This window comes from Macrobrachium nipponense, chromosome 27, assembly GCF_015104395.2.
Source record: "Macrobrachium nipponense isolate FS-2020 chromosome 27, ASM1510439v2, whole genome shotgun sequence".
Taxonomy (NCBI): Eukaryota; Metazoa; Arthropoda; class Malacostraca; order Decapoda; family Palaemonidae; genus Macrobrachium; species Macrobrachium nipponense.
In genome coordinates this window covers 31,635,962-31,657,732 of record NC_087216.1, presented here as the reverse complement: position 1 = coordinate 31,657,732, position 21,771 = coordinate 31,635,962, and the positions used below count along the sequence as shown (strand labels likewise).

General features: G+C 41.9%; 1 protein-coding gene across 3 annotated transcripts in view; it reads left to right on the top strand.

Moving 5' to 3' along the window:
- Positions 1–21,771, top strand: part of LOC135200995 (ankyrin repeat and IBR domain-containing protein 1-like) — a 228,209-nt gene that overhangs the window by 28,622 nt on the left and 177,816 nt on the right. For all 3 annotated transcript variants that reach the window (XM_064229796.1, XM_064229798.1, XM_064229797.1), the window contains exon 4: positions 17,229–17,436. In XM_064229796.1, the coding sequence (XP_064085866.1) occupies positions 17,229–17,436 (208 nt within the window). The remainder of the gene's footprint in view (positions 1–17,228; positions 17,437–21,771) is intronic.

The window sequence follows — 21,771 nt, the reverse complement described above, 5'->3', positions numbered from 1 at the left end:
AATGTAAGGATTTGACTGATAAAGGCTGGAAGGAGTTAGAGAGTTATATGAGAAAGCTAGAAAAAGATAAATTAAGGAAAGCTTCATCTAGGACTTCTTCCTTAGCTTCTCCAGGAATTAGAGAGTCAGGATTTTCCTTGTTCTATGTCTAACCCAGATCCGCCTAACATATTACCTGACCCTGACACCGTTATTCCCGAACCCGACACCGTTGCCAGCTTACGGGAACAGATGGATTTAAGATTTAGCGTGGTTATGGCAGCAATGGATAAATTAGGAGAATCTGTGCATTCTTTGATGCTAGATAAGAATAAGAAAAGTGTTGTGTTAAGTGATAGTGCAGTGGAGGAGGCGGCTGTTCGGGTCCCTCTCGTTTCTCCTAGGCCTGGGGACCCGCCTGCCAAAACTCCCCTGGACATTGGGAGGCGGCATGCCGAAAGAGCCGAAGGGGAGACGAGCGGAGTTGACATCCGAGCAGTCGTCCCGCTCAGGCGATTCTTGCCGCAAGTTCGGCTGAGGCAGAAGAGCAATGCTATAAAGGTGTTCGAGGAGTATCGCAGAAGTGTCTTTCGTCTTCTTCGAGCGCAAACGATTCGCCTAGCAGAGGTTGGAGGTTTAAGGACGAATCTCGTCCACTAAAGAGAACGAGACAAGTTTCGCCACCCGCAATTCCCAAGAAGAAGATCGCAGCTTCTGTGGAAGAGCCGTCATGTAGTTTTTGGGAGGCCCCGGAAGCGTTCTCTTTGACTTCTGATGAAGTAGAGAGACCGATGTTGAAGAGGAGGAGGAAGCATAAGTCTTCCAGTCACGAGGTGACTGATAAGCGCCAGTCTGATGTACCTAGACGAGAGAAGGTGCTTACGCCAGTAGGGAAGCGCCAGCCTGATGACACGACAACCGCGTTACACCAGACGCCAAAGCGCCTGGCTTCTCAAGAAGCAGCCGCTAAACGCCAAGCTACTAGACGCACGGATTCGGACTCGGCCAAGCGCTTTGATACGGTAGTATCAGGCGCCAGGCGCCTGATACTTGATTGACTTGGAACAGAGAGAGTTTACGAAACCAAGTCAAGTTTTGGGTGCTTCAGGGCATTCTAATAAAATCTTAGTAGAGATGAATAAAAAATTAGAGAATATTTTGGGGGTAGTTGGTAAGAAGCAGCAACTACTTCTTACTTCTACGCCTTCTTTAATTAGAACTTTACCGGAGGAGTCTCAAGAGCCACTGCAGTTGGTGGAGCAGGAGTTACTGTCCAGTGGATCAAGAACAAGCGGAGGACAATTTATCAGCAGGAGCGTCAGAAGGAGAAGCAGTAGAAGGCGAGAAGGAGACTCGGTTGTCGGCATACAAACAATTACTCAACTTTTTCCTGGATAACTTTCCAGAATCTTTTTCGCCAGCCACTCCCGCCTCACCTGAATCCCAGTATGCTAGGGATACTAAACCAGATTCTTCGACTTTCATTAAGCTGGTTTTGTCGATTTCAGCTAAAAAGGTGTTGAAAAAGATGGATGAGTGGTTGCGAGAAAAGAGGGAGCAAGGTAGGACCCGTGTTTTGTTTTCCCTCCTTCGGAGACTTTTAACTAAGAGCAGAGTTTGGTACAAAAACTGGGGAAGCCCTTCTTCCTCCCTGGGAGTCGCTGCCTCCCCTCCCATGGAAACTTCTCCAGACTAGTGGGGACTCGTCCAGACGTTCTGCTTTGAATTCAGCGAAGATTTTCTTTACGAGTTGCGAATTAGATCATTTTGTACAAGTAACTTACCCAGCAGATATATACTTAGCTATAGACTCGGTCGTCCCGACAGAATTTCAAAACTCGCGGCACACGCGACAGGTAGGTCAGGTGATCCACCATTCCCGCCGCTGGGTGGCGGGGTCTGGAACTATTCCCGTTTTCTAAGCCATAATTTCTCTGTCGGTTGAACGGACAACACCTATTGTTCGTTCCTCCATCTTGGATTTCAACTCGTTTGCCGAGAATTTGGATTGGTTTTTTGGTGACGTATTCTGTTTTTTCTCTGGGTTGGCATACGCTTATTTTGGACTGTTTTTCGACTTTGGTTTTGACTACTCTTTCACGATGTCTGACGCTAAGGCTTCACCTATGTTTAGAGTTTGCAGTAGGGAAGACTGTAAGGTTAGGCTGCCTAAATCGGCATTAGATCCGCATAGTATTTGCGCTAAATGCAGGGAGAATGAATGTTCTTTTATTAACACCTGTGTGGAATGCGAGAACCTTACGGAGCTTGAATGGAAGGAATTATCATCATTGTTTAGGAAGCTTGAAGAGAAGAGTGAGGAAGGCTTCAGCTAGGTCATCTAGTAGATCTTGCTCCTTAGAACAAGAAATTAACTCTCCTTCTAACAATTTTCCCTTAGCCCTCAGCTGCTTCTCCCTGTTCTGAATCCAAAGATTCTTCATCAGAGAGGGAAAATGTAAAAGCTTCAATTAAGAAACTTCAAGCTCAGCTACGAGCTCTAAACCAAGGTAAGAGTGGTGATAGTGACTTGTGCAGTGGTCCCCAGTGCAGTGGACCTGGGGGGCGTCTGACCGGTTCCTCATTGCTCCTAGGCCTAGACCTCTTCCAAACTCCCAGGACCAGGGAGGAGGAATGGCGAAAGCCGGGCATGGAGGATGCAGAACATCCCCAACGGTCAGGCGTCCCTTCGGCAGATCCTGTTGTTAAGTCCCAGGCTGCCTCGGATTGCGCAGAAAAGGCGTCCTAAAGGAGTGTTTTTCGGCCTCAGACTCTTCCTCTCCTAAACGAGGATGGAGTTCGGCCTCCCGTTCGCGCCCTTTGAAGAGAGCCTGGAAGGCGCCTAGGAGAGGACGCTGCTGACTCCAGCCCAGAGCGTTTTTCCCGAGGATTGGCCCTGTGAAGAGTTCCGCTAAGCGTCCTTCTTCGTATAGGAGAGAACTCTCACGATCTCCGGGCGTTTATCGCCTTCGTCAAGGGACTCATCGGATAGGAGTTGTTCTCCTGAGAGAAGAGCCCTTTCCGCCCTATAGGCTGGCTTCCCCGAAGCGCCCTCTTAGACACAGCGCATCGAGCAGAAGTCTCGAGCGGTTTAGCTACAAGGAACCGGAAAACCGATTTAGGTATCAGGATCCCTTGGGTCTTCAGGACCAGGAGCCAGACAGGCGCAAAGAGGCAGCAAGACGCAAGAAAGGACGTCAAGAGCCTCTTAGAACGCTGGATTCAGGACGTCAGGATTCTGCTAGAAGGCAGGAATCAGGACGCTATGAGCCAGGACGCCATGAGTCAGGGCGCCAGGAGTCAGGGCGCCAGGAGTCAGGGCGCCACGAGTCAGGGCGTCAGGAGTCAGGGCGCCAGGAGTTAGGGCGCCAGAAAACAGGACGCCAGGAGTACGTTAGGCGTCAAGTGTTAGGGCGCCAAGAGCCTGTTAAGCGTCCAGGAATCAGGAAACGGCGGGGATCTTTTCAAGCGCCCTGAATCAGGACGCCAGGAGCCTAGCAAGCGCCACGAACCCGACGAACCTAGACAACAAGAGTCTAGTAGGCACAAGAGTGTTGCCGACAGACAGGAGCCTCACTCTTCGTATAGGAGTGCTAATGTTCCGCACTCCCCTTCTCGGGAAAGGAGTTCTTCTCCCGGGAAGAGCCAGATCACTCCAAAACGATCTCCTTCTGTAGATCAGTTGGACCAGGTATCGGAAGACGAAGAGCCTGTAGATGTAGCAGTTTCGGACTACAAGAGACTTTCTCTTTTGCTGCTAAAGGAGTTCGGAGACTCCCTTCATCCTGCGGACGCCTCCTTCACCAGGATCGTTGATGTCCAGCACTAAAGCTCTCAAATTCGTCTTCCTTCGTTAAGATGCGCCCCGCTCTTTGTATGAAAAAGGCATTGAAAACTTTTTCAGAGTGGTTGACTTCCAGAAGGGAAGCGGGCAAGACAGTTTTTTCCTGCCCTCCTTCCAAGTTAACAGGCAAACCAGGAAGGTGGTACGAGACCAAAGAGCCGATGGGGTTAGCCCTGCCTTCTTCCGCGGATGCGGATTTTTTGCTTCCTTAGTGGACTCTGCTAGGAGAAGTCGTTGCTGTCTGCTAAGGCGACTTGGGGCATGTGTGAGCTGGACCACCTTCTAAAGGGCCTCTTTAAAACCCTTGAAGTCTTCAACTTTATGGACTGTGGCGTTAGGAGCATTAGCGAAGAGAGCTCAGGACACGGACTTTGTTTCCATGGAGGAACTTTCGAGCGTCCTGGCTTGCCTGGACAGAGCGGTCATGGACGGTTCTGTGGAAGTTGCCTCTCTTTTTGGAACGGGAGTTTTGAAGAAGAGATCTGTCTTTAGCTCTTTCTTAGCAAGAGCAGTATCACCCTGCAAAGGACATCTCTTCTTTTTGCTCCTTTATCCCCGCACCTTTTTCCACAAGAGACGGTTAGAGAGGTTTTCGAAATCTCTTACGGAGAAGGCAACTCAAGATCTACTCACGCACTCAGCCAAGAAGTTTAGGCCGGCAGTGCCGATAGAGAAGAGAGACCCTCTTTTGTTCAGCCCTTTCGAGGGGCCTCCTCTTCTAGAGCCCCTCTTAGAGGTCGAAGACCAGAGAGAAAGAGTAGACCATCTAGAATGGAAAGGTCCTTCGGGAAGTCTAGATGAACAGCAAGTCCTCCAGACGAAAGTAGGCGTCAGGCTACTCCACTTTGCCAAAGTCTGGGCGCAGAAGGGAGCGGACTCCTGGTCCCTCTCTATCCTGAAAAAAGGATACTTGATCCCCTTCAGGGAAAATCCTCCCTTGACGACAACTCCAAGGGAGTTAACCGCCAGATACTCGGATCCGGTCCGAAAGCTTGCTAGTTGCAAGCAGTGGAACAGATGATTTCCAAGGAAGCAGTAGAACTGGTTCAAGATCTCCAGTCCCCAGGATTCTACAATCGGCTTTCCTGGTACCGAAAGCTCGGGGGATGGAGACCAATTCTAGACGTCAGTGCCCTGAATTTCTTTGTCTTGAAGAAGAAATTTTTCAATGGAGACGTCTTCCTCTGTTCTATCTGCTCTTCGTCCAGGGGACTGGATGGTGTCCCTGGAACCTTCAGGATGCGTATTTCCATGTGCCAATTCATCCGGCAGCAAGGAAATATCGAGGTTCATGTTCCAAGGGAAAGTGTTCCAGTTCCGAGCGATGTGCTTCGGACTTTCGACTGCCCCTCAAGTTCTTTACGGACATCATGAAGAATGTAGCTTATTGGCTACATCTGGGAAATGGGATCAGGATCTCGTTATATCTGACGATTGGCTAATAAGAGCCCAATCGGAGAAAAAATGTCTGGAGGACCTTTTAGTGACTCTAAAGTTGACAAAGTCCTTAGGACTTTTAGTAAATCACGAGAAATCCATGCTGACTCCCCAGCAAAGTATTGTCTATCTGGGGGATTCAGATGGATTCTCGGGATTTTCTAGCGTATCCTTCGCAGGAAAGGAGAGAACGCTGCCTAGAAAAGGTGTCAGTCTTCTTAAGGAAAGAACATTGTTCCGCGAGGGAATGGATGAGCTTGCTGGGGACCCTCTCCTCGATGGAACAGTTCGTTTCCTTAGGAAGACTTCACCTACGACCCCTTCAATTTTATCTGAAGGAGAAGTGGGATTGGAAGTCCAACAATCTGGGAGAGACTTTTCCAATCTCGAAACGGATCAAGGAGAATATCCGTTGGTGGTTAGATCCACAGAAACTAAGCAAGGGAATCTCCCTTCGCTTACAGAAAACCCGCCGCCTAACGTTGTTTTGCAGACGCCTCAGATTCAGGGTGGGGAGCGACCCTAGGTTCGCAAGAAGTGTCAGGCATTTGGGAAGGAGAACAAGTGTCCTGGCACATCAACAAGAAAGAGCTAACAGCCATTCATCTAGCTTTGGTTCATTTCGAGGAACAGGTCTCAGGTCTGGGGATTCAGATTCACTCGGACAAACACAAACAGCCCTCGCTTATATAAAGAAGCAAGGGGGGACGCATTCCTTTTCCCTGTACCGAATCAGCAAAGGATCTGCTGATTTGGGCACAGGAAAGGAAGATCTCTCTCCTCACAAGGTTTGTACAGGGAGAGAAAAATGTCCGGGCAGATCTGTTAAGCAGAAAAGATAAAGTCCTACCCACGGAATGACTCTCAATCCTCAGATTTGCCAACAACTGTGGCATCTGTGGGGAAGGCCCAATATAGACCTGTTCGCGACCAACAAGAACCACAGATTAGAAACCTATTGCTCCCCGATCTCGGATCCTCAAGCAGTAGCAGTAGACAGCTTTCTGCTAGATTGGACGGCTTGGAGCGTACGCCTTCCCTCCTTTCAAGATAGTAGGAGAAGTGTTGAGAGGAAGTTCGCTTGCTCGGAAGGAACAAGAATGACCCTCATCGCTCCCTTTTGGCCGCTCTCGATTGGTTCACAGAGGTTCTGGAGTGGTTAGTGGATTTTCAAGATCGCTTCCACTAAGGAACGATCTTCTCAAACAACCCCACTTCGACAGGTTTCACAAAAACCTCCCCGCTCTAAGTCTGACCGCCTTCAGACTGTCGAAGGACTTGTCAGAGCAAGGGCTTTTCACGAGAAGTGGCGAAGGCTATTGCAAGAGCCAGAAGAGTCTCCACTTCTAAAGTATATCAGTCGAAGTGGGAGTTGTTTAGAAGATGGTGTAGGGAAAAACCAGAAAATATCCTCCTCCAGTTACCTCTGTAACTGAAATCGCAGATTTTCTCCTATATTTGAGAAAAGACTGTAACCTGGCAGTTTCAACAGTGAAGGGTTACAGAAGTATGCTGGCCTCAGTTTTTTCGACATAGAGGAATAGATCTGACAACAATAAAGATCTTCATGACCTTATAAGGTCTTTTGAGACCACACGAAAGAACATGTAATCAAGAAGCCTGACGCTGGAACTTGGATGTGGTCCTCAAGTTCCTATGTCGGAAAAATTCGTACCGTCTCACGCAGCTTCGTTTAGGGACTTAACAAGAAAGTCTTTATCCTTTTTTGCGTTAGCAACAGCCAAGAGAGTGAGCGAGTTGCAAGCTTTTGGAAGGTAAAGTGGGGTTTAAGAAGGATTCAGCGATTTGCTCCTTTTCAACCATTTTTTCTAGCGAAAAATGAAAATCCCTCAAAGCCTTGGCCAAGAAGCTTTGAGATAAAAGGAATATCTTCATTAACAGGGAGAGAACTAGAAGGACTTTGTGTCCGAGTCAGGGCACTCAAGTTCTACCTGGAGAAGAAGAAGTTGCTGAAAGGCACAGAAGAAAGTCTTTGGTGCTCTGTAAGAGATCCGAAAAGAGCGATTTCTAAGAACGCCCTTACATTCTTCATAAAAGAGATGTAATAAGGAAGCTCACCTTAAATGCGAAGAAGAGCATTTCAAGGTTCTCAGAGTGAGAGCTCATGAAGTGAGAGCCATAGCTAACGTCGATGGCTTTTCACAAAACATGGTCGCTTCAGGCTCTTATAGAGTCGACATTTTGGAGATGTAATTCGGTGTTCGCCTCGAATTACCTAAGAGTATGTTAAAATTTCGTACGAAAAGTGCTTTGCTCTGGGAGCGTATGTTTCGGCGAATTCAGTGCTGGGAGAAGGGGCTGAGGCTAATCCTTCCTATTTAGTTTAAGGCTTAAATTACTGTTTATTGGTGGTTGTTTTTATTGGTTAATTGTCAGAGGGAATAGGGACCCTCTTACAATTCATAGATTGTAACAAGACTAACATGGTCAGGTGATCGGGATTAGCTCAGTGCTCTTTGTGATTTGTTTAATAACCTTAACTCTGTCATGTAAGAGGGCAGAGTCTCCATTGATATGACAAAGGTCAAGGCTCTACCATGTAAGTGGGTCAGCCCCCAAATTGTACGATCCAGTATAGGCTCTGTCGCGTAAGCGGGCTAGCCCCCATTGACACGATCCAAAGAGTTATTCACCATAGGTTCATTCCTCGTTGAAACTCTTGAGGCAAGCAGACTCATCGACAGTAGTCATGAAGTCTTCAGCCCAATAAGGTAGGAACTATGGATTATGTTATCCAAGAACATAGGTTGTTTTTTCCCTGTTTTTTTAATGTATTTAGTTAAGTATTATTTTGTTTTTAGCTGTCTCTTGCCCGCCACCAAGGGTGCCAATCAGCTAAGTATATATCTGCTGGGTAAGTTACTTGTACAAAAATGATATTGTTAAGATACAATAAAGTTTTGTACATACTTACCTGGCAGATATATACGATTAATGGCCCACCCAGCCTCCCTCAGGAGACAGGTGTAAGAGAAATTATGGCTTAGAAAACGGGAATAGTTCCAGACCCGCCACCCAGCGGCGGGAATGGTGGATCACCTGACCTACCTGTCGCGTGGGCCGCGAGTTTTGAAATTCTGTCGGACGACCGAGTCTATAGCTAAGTATATATCTGCCAGGTAAGTATGTACAAAACTTTATTGTATCTTAACAATATCATTTTGCTGAAGGTGGTTTTCAGTCTTATGGAAGTAATAAGCTTCTTGGATTGGTCGATTGGCACCTTGGGAAGAAAGGCAAAGTCTTTTAACCTGTCAGAAGAACATTTTAGTGACTTCTCCAATGTGATGTCCTGTATTGATAAAGGAATAAGGGATGGAGCGACTGAAATCGCTTCCTTATTAACTGTGGGGATCCTCAAGAAACGTCAGCTTTGGTGTGCATTTACATCTAAGGGAGTAACAAGAACCCAGAAGTCGGCGCTTATGTTCGCTCCACTTGATAAGTGTAACCTTTTTCCTAAGGATTTAGTGTCTGAAATTTTCTGCCTCTCTGGTCCAGAAAGCACTCAAGACCTTTTAGCTCAGTCGGCCAAGAAGCCGAAAGGCACGACGACTTTCGAGTGTACGCCCAGCGACAGTTGCCGAGCAGGAGAAGCCCTTTCGCAGAGCACCAACAAGAGGATTGCAGAGGATCGAGGCCTAGATTTAGGTTCGTGCCTAAGCCCAATAAGACAACAACTTCTAAGAAATGAGCAGGGAATCCTTCACACACCAGTCGGAGCCAGACTCCAGGAGTTCTGGCAAGTTTGAGAACGAAGAGGAGTAGATCCATGGACAGTATCGGTACTGAAGGAAGGATATTCGATTTCGTTTGTAAAACATCCCCCTCTCCTGCAAAGGTACTGATAGTTTTGGGACATGCTTACTTGTCAAACTTAGAGAAATGTTGCGCGTTGAGAAAGGAACTGTCGGCTCATATTAGAAAAAAAGAGCGATAGAGCTGGTAAAAGATCAGAACACCCCAGGCTTTTACAATCGCCTATTCATTGTCCCGAAAGCTTCGGGAGGGTGGAGACCAGTATTGGATGTCAGTGCCCTGAACAAATTTGTGAGCAAGACAAAATTTTCGATGGAGACCACCCAGTCGTTTTGTCAGCACTTCGTCAAGGAGATTGGATGGCTTCCATAGACCTACAGGACGCGTACTTCCACATTCCAATTCACATAGACTCGAGGAAGTACCTAAGATTCGTGGTTCAGGGAAGGACATACCAGTTCAGGGCCCTATGCTTTGGGCTATCCACAGCGCCACAAGTATTCACAAGAGTCCTCTCATCAGTAGCAAGGTGGTTACACCTAGAAGAAATAAGAGTAGCGCTCTATTTATTTACGACTGGCTGGTCCGTTCACATAGCCGAAAGAAGGGTGTGTGAAGGATTTAGCAGAAGACAATTCAACTGACAGAAGAGCTGGGTCTTCTAGTGAATTTCAAAAAATCTCAACTGATTCCGAACCAAATTTTAACTTACCTTGGAGTGACGATGAACTCAGTAGCTTTTCGGGCTTTTCCGTCAGAACAGAGAGTGAGTTCATGCCTGAGAAAAGTCAATCAATTTTTAGCAAAAAAGACATGCTCAGCCAACGAGTGGATGAGTCTTTTGGGGACCTTAGCGTCAATAGAACAGTTTGTAACTCTGGGAAGACTCTACATGAGACCACTTCAGTTCTTCCTCAGAGCAAGTTGGGAAAGAAAGAGAGTCCCAGACACTTTTGTTTTTCCAATAACGGAGGAAATAAAGCAAGATCTCCTTTGGTGGAGGTTAGAAAAAAGACTCAAGGAGGGTCTGTCTCTTTGGCCACTGAACCCCAACCTTGCATTCTTCTCAGACGCCTCTGATCAAGGATGGGGAGCGGTGCTTGGAAAGAAGGAAGTGTCAGGCTTGTGGGCAATCAGTCAAAGACAGTGGCATATAAATCTAAAAGAACTAAAGGCAATACATTTGGGATTGAAGGCCTTTGCCAAGGAAGTACAGGGAAAAGTGGTCGTCATCAATTGCAACAACACCACAGCTCTCTCGTACATCAAGAAACAAGGGGGGACTCACTCCTTCTCTCTGTGCGAAGCGACGAGGGAGTTACTCATCTGGGCGAAAGAAAATCGGACAAGAATGCTCACCAGGTTTGTACAGGGGAGATACAATGTAAGAGCGGACGAGTTGAGCAGGAGAAATCAGGTACTACCTACAGAGTGGACTCTGCACTTACAGGTATGCCAGCAGTTGTGGAATCTGTGGGGAAGACCTCTAGTGGACTTGTTTGCCATGGAAAAGACAACAAGATTGCCAATATATTGTTCCCCGTACCCGACAAGAAAGCGTTCGCTTTAGACGCAATGCTGCTAGATTGGTCAGACTTGGACCTCTATGCCTTTCCTCCAATGAAAATGATCAGGGCAGTATTGACAAAGTTCAGGCAACACGCAAATGTCAGAATGACGTTAATAGCTCCATTCTGGCCAGCAAGAGAATGGTTCCCGGAGATCCTGGACCTTCTAATAGACTACCCGAGGAAACTTCCAGAGCGAGTAGATTTACTCAAACAACCTCATTTCAGGAGATTCCACGAGAATATCCACACTACGTCTGACCGCATTCAGACTGTCGAGCGTACCCTCAGACAGAAGGGGTTTTCGAGATGAGCTTCACGGGCTATTACCAGGCCAAAGAGAGAATCTTCAGCAGCTGTCTACCAGGCAAAATGGTCAATTTTTAGGGCCTGGTGTAGACAGCATGGAGTCTCGTCTACTAAAACCTCTATAATTCAAATGGCAGACTTCCTTATTTTCCTTAAAACAGAAAGGAAACTCTCGACTCCTACTATCAAAGGATACAGGGCCATGCTATCCTCAGTATTCAAGCATAGGGGTAATGGATGTCTCTGAACAAATCAGGAACTGTCAGATTTATTAAAATCCTTTGATACAAAGAAACAGGAATGAAATAAGGTGATCTCTTGGAATCTAGATATAGTGTTCAAATGGCTTCTATCTACGAGGTTTGAACCGTTAAGTGAGATAGCTTTCAGAGATCTCACTAGGAAAACATTATTCTTAGTGGCTCTAGCGTCGGCCAAAAGGATAAGTGAAATTCACGCCATCGATAAAAGAGTGGCATTTACACAAGACAAAGCAATATGCACATCGACAATTGGCTTTTTAGCAAAGAACGAGTCACCCTCACAACCATGGCCTCGTTCGTTTGAAATAAAGGGCCTCTCAGAGTTAGTAGGAGGGAGGGAAGAACCAAGAGAGATCATTATGTCCAGTAAGAGCCCTGAAGTATTGTATACACAGGACTCAACAAATAAGAGGAGGGTCAGACAATCTTTGGTGTTCAGTAAGAAATCCTTCGAGGATATTATCTAAGAATGCAATATCCTTTTTTTTGAGGGATTTAATAGTGAGCTCACTCTCAGTTGGGAGAACCAGAGGTTGATCTGGCTAGAGTGAAGGCCCATGAAGTCAGAGCTGTTGCAACTTCTATGGCGTATAAACGCAATTTATCTTTAGACGCCATTATCAATGCGACGTATTGGAAATGTAAGTCAGTGTTTGCAACACATTATTTAACAGAGATTCAAGCAGTGTACGAAAACTGTTCCACATTGGGACCTTTTGTAGTAACTGGCACGGTGTTGGGTAAGGGAAGAAAGGAAGTCAATCCTTCCTAATAATAATTTTTAACTTGATCTTTGGTGTTGTTTGTTTTTTAAGGGTGTCTGAGGGTACGGAAGTGTACTAGTGGTACCCTACAGTCCATTTAGGTAAAGGGTAAAAATATATTTAGGTGAAGGTGATTCCCATGTTGTTGTTGTCCTTATTGTTTTATTGTGTACGGCTCCATGAGCAGACGTATAATTATCGCATGTCAGTCCACGGTTAGTCCTAGACTACATGTAAGTGTCTATAGCTTGGCGCTCGGATCCATATATCACGCCAAAGCTGGTACACTTCTATAGCTTGGTGCGCGGCTCCATATACCCCGCCAATGCTGGCATGTATATATAGCTTGGCGCACGGTTCCATATACCTCGCCAATGCTGGGTACGTGTCTATGGTTTGACGCAAGGCTCCATGTACTTCGTCAAGGCTTTCAAGATCGGCAGACTTAAGAGGCAGTAACCTTCAAGTCAGCTATCTTAAAAGGTTAGGACTAAAAGAGAACTACTAAATTCCAATAGAAATTCCTCATTAAATATGGTTAGCTGCTATGGTCCCACCTCCAAAATGTGCCAATCAGCTATATGTAACTACCAGGTAATGTTTTTCGTATACTTACCTGGTAGTTACATCATTAGAGCCCACCCACCTCCCTCACATGGACAGGTAGGCATCAAAATTCTGAGGTTTAGTTGTGGTAGTTCTACATTCCCTGGTAGAGGGAGGGGGTACGAGAATCACCTAACCAGTCAATTAGCGCTGCTGCGAAATTCGAAATTCTGCCGTGACGTCGGAGACTACAGCTATATGTAACTACCAGGTAAGTATACGTAAAACATTATTTTATCATAAAAATATCATTTTCATCATTGATGATTTATACACCAGTTTTTCCACTCTCATGTCTTTCACTTGCCTTTAAATTTCATCTGGTCCAGGTCTTCATCTCTGCCCCTTTTCTGTGCCTTTTAGGACTTTTCTTACTAACTTTTTTTTTTATCTCTGCTTATCACATACCGAATTATCTCAATCTGAGATCTTCATTCACTTCCTGGAAACCATGTCTTTTTGTTTATTCCTTATTTGTATCATGATCAAGCCACCAAACTCTAGCCATGAATCTTAGCATTCTAGGGTCACAACCCAGTTTGCATAAATAAATTTGGCAAGGATATCATTAAGAGATAGGTATCCAGAATTAATTTTTTTGCCAGAGATATTTTTGTATTAAAACTGATGTTTTCTGTTTAAACTAATAGGGATGGTAAGTGTCCAGTGAAGTGCTTTTCTTTATCTCAGATCATTTAATTATGCATAAAAAGTGGTTCATTTTTTTATGTTCTCTGCACTTTTATTTGTTTTATTTCCACTCAAGTAACTACTGTGTTAGTTAAAGATTTCTTGACGAGTAGCTGTGCAAGACAATCCATGATTTAGCTGTGAGATACTAATTTGTTAATTAAATCCTGCCTTGATAGCATCTTCTGTCAGTGCGACTAGAACCTTAGTCATTTGGGTTTAGGATGTCCTTTCTTCTGTTAAAGCTCTCCCCACTTCTGATACTATTTACTCTTAACAGCTGGTGCTTTTAAACCATGCAGTTAAGAGTAAGGATATCAGGTATACTATCTGAATATTATTAAAGGCTGAAAATGTGGTTGTGTAATGTTATTATAACTAGTGAAATGGGGATCAACTATTTGTTGTGGAACAGAGCCTAACATTTTTGAGTGGTCCCATTGATGAACCACTCATTGCTGAAATTACATTAACGCGTCAGTAAAGATGCAAGGCCACTTATTCTACTAGAAGTCTAACTTCCTGACTCGGCAGATTGATCGATCAAATTGTAAACTTTGGAATCACAGTAGGTTCTTACTGCTGGCTTTCCTCTATGATATTGGGGGTTGTTCACTCTAGTTAAGCACCACTGACACCCTGTCAGTAGTTGTAAGATTAGAAGTATAATATCTGCTTTCCTTACAGCTGGTGCTTTTAAACCAAGCAGTTAAGAGAGCAAGAATATCAGTTTTTCTTCTGCCTAGTTTTATACCTGTTAATGATTCATCTCTGCATTCTGGAGAAACAATGAAATCCAAGTATATTGTCTTTTACCAAAAACAATTCTTGATCTCATGCAAGAGAAGTTCCAACCAGCTTCTGGAAGTCCATGTTTCTTTCTTTATTATGTTGGCTTTATTCCTTACTTTTCTAGAGATAAAACCTAATTCTTTGATTGGTGTTTCTCGGTGAATTCTTCTCTCTGTGTTTTCTAGAATTAATCGAAAACTGGTTCCTCTTTCACAGTTTTTTTGCTGTATTAGATCATTCAAATCTATGATAGCATCTCTCACACTTTCTCTAGCCTTAAACGTTCATATGAACAAGGGACAGCTTTTCCTGCCCGTGGAAATTATTGCACAGTTTTTATTTACTATATTTTTTATGATAAATCATTTGCTTCCTTTCCTGACGTAAAGTATTGTGATCAAGTTTCTGTTGTCTCCTCTGCATTTTTGTCTTCTTTATCAAGAATCTTCTCCAGTTTTTTTTCTAATCTTGTCTGCTTAACCTTTGATGATTGAACCTTATGTACATATCTTTAGTGTATACCTCCCAGCCATCCTCTGTAATATGTTGCAAGCTTTAATGTCTTTTGTTTTGTTTCATTTACCAACTCAAATCTGAGGATAACTGAGTAGGATCTTATAACTTAGTAAAATTAATGATCCTACCTTTTTCTTTATGTCTTCAAGTTGAATATACTGTAATTGAACCTCTTCACTGCTGTCAAACTTTGGTGTTCAGTTACTTTTAGCAGTTGAATTTGCTTGGTCTGCTTTTATAAAATACTAATGATTTAAATTAACCTTATTTGGCTCTATTTGAAGTAAATGTTAATGTCCTCGTATTTGCAGTGCCCTTGTTTTGTTTTCTTAGTTGTCCAGATTAAGTCAGAGGCAATTAATTTAAATCTTACCTAGATTGTCTTACCACTGTAAGTTGTCCTTGTTGACTGTTTACTATATGCACTGTATAATTTTGGTAATTTTTTCTTAGAAGGGAAGATGGTAGTTCTTCCTCCAAATAGGCAACTTTGCAACATCCAAAATACTACATAATACTAATCAAGCATATTTTATGGAAATTAAAAATCATCGGATCTTTGAATATCACTAATTTCTGGTTTTTTAGCTCTTCCTATTTTTTTGTGTGGCTTAGTGCCAGATTTTTATTTCTTCTGTCTTTTATTATTATGTATATATACTATGTACTTAATGGGTTGCCCATCAAAATGTCTGTGTAAAGGAAAGTAAACTTTTATGGTTCAAGTTTTTACTATTAATTACAAAGCAGTGTGTGAGAGAGTGGGGAAGAAAATGATTTCATGAGAAATAATTTGGATTTTAGTTCTTTCCAGTAGAAATTCAACTTTTGAAAGTTTGACACAGTACAAATAGTGCTATTGATTATAAAGCCTCAGTGACTAAAATTTTGGATGATATTTGAGAGTAAAGTACATATACTACATTTGAATATATTTGAAGTAGATTAGAGTAGGTTAGGATGCAGTCAAGGATGACCTTAACACACCTTCAAGTCTGAGGGTATGGCCAAGTTGAATGACTTATTCCAACTGCTTCATAGGCCCAAGGTCTTGCAGATAGAGGCAATTACCATAGTTTGTCATTCATTCACTTGTTCAGAAATTTGGTAAACCAGACTGGCTATATGCAGAATAAGTAGTTCATCCATTATTGTTGGGGAATTTGTAGACCATTGCAAGAACTTTGATGCATTTTGGTAATGACTGCTTACTCAAGGCCAGCAAAGTGTTGAGTCCCTAGCTCTCATTTTGTCACAAAACAGGTCAGAAAATGATCACATTAAGAGTACATCACTCTTTAAAAGATTAACATTGGAACACAGAGTTAAGGCAGGCTATCATAATACATTTTATAGAATTGGTCACTCATGTTTGGCCCATGGGTACTTGATGATTAGTCCACATGATCCAGTCCTATATGTACTGACTATAGAGTTACATTAAAAATTAAACATTTTTTGTGAGATTGCCCAAAATATAATTGGCAATGAATGTAAATTCTGTAAACAAGCATATATACTAACCCAGTTTTAAAATAGTTAAAGAACTGTTATTTGATATATAAAATTTAAACCTTACATCAGTAAACACAGTTCTTTGAGCAGCCTTGTGAGAGCTGAAAAACATAGCTCAGTGATCTGATTAAACTACCTAATATAATAACAATAATCCTAGTTTAATGTAAAAGTAACTTTTAAGACTTCATATGTCTAATGTATGTTTAATATTTTAAAGCAATTTTGCATTTCAAAGCCATAAATTCTAGTACATTATAAGGAGTGCTCTCATATCTTAGACATGTCTTCACATGATCCTTTCTTTACTTGCCAGGATGAGTGAGAAAGTCTTATGTAAAGCAGTGATGTATGCATTGGAAATATGCATCACAGCTGGATGGCAAAATAGTTTTTCTTGCTTTGAATTGGTATAGTAATAGTAGTACAATAGTAAGGTCTTTATAAGGAATGTGGTAAACAACCATCCTAGTATGTTAAGGCTATCATTTAACCTTAATAATGAATGTAAGTAATTAATTAATTTTTTATGAAAAAGTAAAAACATTACATTTAACATAATGAAGATATAATATTTTTAAAGGTTATTTTGTTTACTTACTAGCATGGTACATAATGTCTGTGAGAGTGCTGCTCGCCTGGAGCATGCTATTCTGCTGGCTTTTTAGATATATTGTCAGGTGTGTTGTGAATAATATTAGATGTCACACCAGGTTATAGACAGTGAAATTGCTTTTTTGAGTGTCAAAATTTAGTAGTTACTGTAAATCTATGGAATGATGCAGTAATAGGTTTGAATATGAAACTGAAATTAATTGGAACTTTAAAAGTGGGTGTATCAACAAATGTGGGAAATAACTTGAAGATGCCTGTATTCAAGCTATGTAATGGCAGAAGATTCTGAGTGACTTCCCAGAGGCATTGTGCCTCTTGAGTAGATATGCTTGGATTTAGCTGAAAGAAAGTATTTTTATTATAAATATCTTGTTATGGAGAACATCTTGAAAGATGCCAGTGTTTTTCATCCATTTTACTTTTGGTCAGGCATTTCATTCACTAATTTTTTCTGCTTTGTATTTCTTGGTTTGTGGGGTGGCAGATGGGAAAGCCACTGCATTTATTTTTATAACAAAAACTAATTTTTATTGTTTGATACTCTTTGAAGGACTTTTCTATGTGATCTTGGAGGGAATCCCAACAAGAAAAATGCTGATGATGAAAGCTCCATTCACTGTGTATGTCGGGTTGGCCAAGCCAAATCTCCATCAGCTGAAGAAAGAAGAGCTACTTGTATTGTTATGATACTTCAGTGGCGAGGCCCTGTGATGCAGGATGGGGAAAAAGAACGAGCACAGTTGAATGCACAGGACAAAGTATGTTGTTGTTTGGTCATTTAAAAGTTTGATTATTTATGAATAATAGTGTTTACCAAAGAGTACTCATATATTTTGATGTTTTGATATTGTTATCTCTTAAGGAACTTACAGTTAATATATTGAGTTTAAAGATGTATGATTAGTTCCAAAATGCTTGTTTTTCCTTTTATACTTTTTTTTTTTTTACTTAGCTTGATATTTGTTTGATTAATGTACTATGCCATGGTTAACAAATAAGATAAAAAAAAAAATCAGGTTAAAAACAGACATTTTCCAAACCCTCCCACACTCACAATAAAGTAGTCACCTTTACTTATCCTTCCTTTTCACCTTTCCTCATCCTCCCAAGGTCTGCATGGTAGACATGTACTTAAAAAGAGATGCAATTGTGGAGATATCCAACTTGAAGTCCTAGTTATGCAAGAATTCAACGTGTATTACTTTGACCATCAAAATCAATCTTGGGAATTCCTGTTAACCTCATAGTTCTCTAATGAATTCCAAAGGGAGTGGTTGAAAAGCTGTTGTTTAGCTTGATGTGCAAAAGTTAACTTCATCTCTTACAAGTAGGCTTCAGGGCAATACCAGAAATGGTATAAATTGCTCTCCATATTTGTATTTGCTTGTTGGGAGTCACTAAAGCAACCTGGAGGTGATGTCCTATCCTATCATGGCTTGTTGAACAGTATTTCATGCACACCCATGTCGGGTGGTAGTCCAACGGTACATGGGAAAAAAAAGGTATTGAGATGTATTCATAAGATACTCTTGTCCATTCAACAGAAGACTGGATCTTGAGGATTTTTGTCCATATTGCAGGAGTATCCCCAAAGACTGGATCATCCTATCTATATATGGCAATCCATGATTGGCCAAAGTGTATCTGTGTAGAAGTCTGTTCTGTTTAAAGTGTTTCAGGCCCTTTACACTTCACTTATAACTGAACAGTTTCAATCACCCAGTCACCATCTTGAATGATGTTAATTAAGAGAGGTTTCCTTTGGTGGTAATGTCCTCAAGATCACAGTACCCTTCCTCATGAACCACAGAGTATCAAGGCCCAAACCTGTGTGTTGTCGAGTGTTGTAGATTTTTGTTTGGGATACGGCCAATGATGTCAAAATCTTCCAGAGGTTTGTGCCAAGGAGGAGAATACCAAGTCTCAGCAAAGCAGAGCAGGTTCTGTCATTTGAATGGCCACTTGATCCAAATGTCTTCAGTGCTCTGAGGTAGTTGTGGGGCATGTCTGTGGTGTATCTGTTCATAACAAACTTCCAGTGAAGTGTCTAGCACACCTGGAATCAGCCTCTGGGATGGATACCATGTGAGTTACCTTTGATGTTTTTAACCTCCCTCTGCTCTGCCTGATTAGGCAGGTGTTAGTTAAGGTAAGGACCTCCAACCACACTCAAATAACATTGATTGTTCCCAACAAAACCCTGCTAACTTGGAAGAGACCCTGAATTGGCTAGCTATCCACCCAGGACCTGGATAACCCAGAAGAGACCATGAACCTGATGCACATCTACAATTCTACAGTGAGGTTATTGTTTGGCCTTAGAGGTCAAGTCTTTGCAGAGGTTGCTGCTGCAGCCAGTGCTTTTCATGCCAAACTTCAACAGTCAACTGCCACCTGGTGAATTGATGTGTGTTTTATTTTATTTTTTATTTTTTTTTATTAGGGTTACTGAAAGGAATATCAATCCAGTCATTCTTATATTCCATTTACTCCACTCGAAGAATCTGTTGGTTTATGGAACCACAGGCTACATGTAGATCTCTGTCAAGTGTTAGAATTCCAAAGCACCGAAGTGATGTCCAAGCATCTTGAATGGCTCCTTTTTCATTAAAGGAAAAGTTTCCATGTAGGATGATCCAGTCACCTAGATACGAGCTTTCTTTAGTCCTCTGCAGCCTTACTAGGGCCCTTTGTGAACCACTGTGATAGTCATCATATCACCACCTAACTATGAAAACAGTTTTTCTGTTAGCCTTCACATCTAAGCATGTGAGAAAATATGTCATGGTAGGCAAAGTCATCCTTTCCAGAGGTCAGTCTTTTGTTGGTCTGTCAGCTACAAACATCAGGTTTATTAGTTAGGAAAAATACAAATTGATTAAAAATTTGTCATTTTTAATGGCCTTGATGACAGGTAAAAGGATTAGTGAACTACATGCCCTCGATAAAAAAGGGATTTTTCTCAAGGAAACTCAACATGTTCTTTTACTCAAGGCTTTATAGCTAAAAATGAAAACCCTTCCAAATCTTGGCCCCTTCATTTTTGGTCAAGAGTCTAACGAATATTCCGAGTCCAATAGAGCAGAAGAGAGCACTCTGTTATGTCAGGGCACTTAAGCATTATTGAAAGCACAAAGAAAATAAGAGCCCCTTCTCAGAACTTATGGGGGTCTGTTAGAAATCTATTGTGTGCCTTGTCAAAGAATGCTTTGACTTTCTTTTTAAAAGATGTGATTATAGAGTCACACTCAAAAGTTCAAGAAGTTTTCCATTCACTGAAAGCCATGGCTCATGAAATAAGAGCAGTCGCAACTTCTTTGGTGTTCAAGCATAACCTCTCACTCTCCATGATCCTACAGGCTATGTATTGGAGATGCAGGTCAGTGTTCACGACACATTATCTGTAGGATGTAGAGGTGATGTATGACAATTGCAGTATGTTAGGTCTGTTCTCCGTGGCTGGCATGGTACTGGGGAATGAGGGATGGGAGTATGTCTAATTGATTAAGGTTCACGAGTTTGTTTGGAGAACCTGGAGATACTGTGTACTGGAGTACCCTCCAGTTTTTGTTTTTTATGGATGGGTGGTGTTTTCAATATGGTGTAGGTAGTGTTCTGGTCATGTTGTTGCAATGAGCCCAGGGCAAGGGCTTTTAACTGTATTGTTAGCTTTGGCAACAAGCAAAAGTATCCCATGGCTGCAAAACACCCACTACAGTAGGGGGCAATTCATGGCTTTGATGCCATGTCACTATGGGTCAAGAGGAGCAACAAACAGAGGCAGTAATTACCTGTCGTAGCTCCCTCACAAGGTAAGGTACCAGCAAGCATTTAGCAGTAGCTAACTTAATATATCAAATTTATTTTCTGTTTAGAAAATTAACAGTGTGTGATTCAGCTATGTAATTACTTGGTAAGTTACTTAATATAAAAATGAAATTTTTATAATTGTGTAACACGTGATCTCGCATATCATGCAACCCCCAAATTTTCACCCTAAAACAAGGATTTGATCATGTATCTCATGTAACGGGCCATCTCTTTATCTATCCCATCATCTAGTTAAGTTAAAAAGAGTAAAAGAGAAAGCCAAAAGTATCATCAGTGATGCCATACTTGATGTGTAAACACATACAGCCAGAAACAGCTGATTTGCTATGAACAACCAAATCCGATAACTACAGTGGTTTACTTGCATTTCTACCATCGTACGATAGTGAAAAATAACCATAGTCATGTTACAAGTGACTTTAAATAGAATAGGACTGAAATATTTTTACATTACTATATCCTCATTTACTATGGAGAAACCTTTGGCAAGGACATATACTGCTAAATATAAGCTGCTAGTTGTAGCTGAAGCTGAGGAAAGAATGTTCATCGGCAACATTGAAACTGGTATAGCACCATCAGACTGATTTGAGAGAAATGTGTTTTAATCAAAAACTATTTGGCATTAAAGAACACATTTTACTGTGTTGACTCCGATAAAAGATAAATATGGAAAGCTCATAGTATTCTGATGAAATCAAGCGAAAATATCGAACGCAATCTGTTGATTTTTTACGCAATCAACATGCCCTCAGCACCATCTACTAAAGAAAAAATAAGTAAATATTGTTCACAATGATACAAATTAAAGTGATATTTTGACTTGTAAACACTGTATAACGTAAAATAACCTTATCCATATCAATAGAGTATCTTGTGATTCATTTATGCTAACTAGAAGGAAGAAGATCGCTCTGATTTGACTTCAGTACAGCAAAATAAACTTTCCCGCTGACTTCAATACAGCAAAATAAATCGTCCTCAGCTGGTTTCCAAACCAAAACATTGATTGCTATTTTTGTATTTTATAATACAACAATAGTAATATAAAAATACATACAATATTATTGGATACAGTGAAGTAAAGCATAACTTTTTAAAAGATCCATGGAAAAGATGCATATTCATTATATTTGTATTTTATCAAACAATACTAGTATGTGAATATTACATACGCTAATTGTACATCTCATGTATGATGCGACCCCCTTAAAATTAGCTCCAAAATTTGGTCTTCAAAAGTCGCATGATATGTGAGTAGA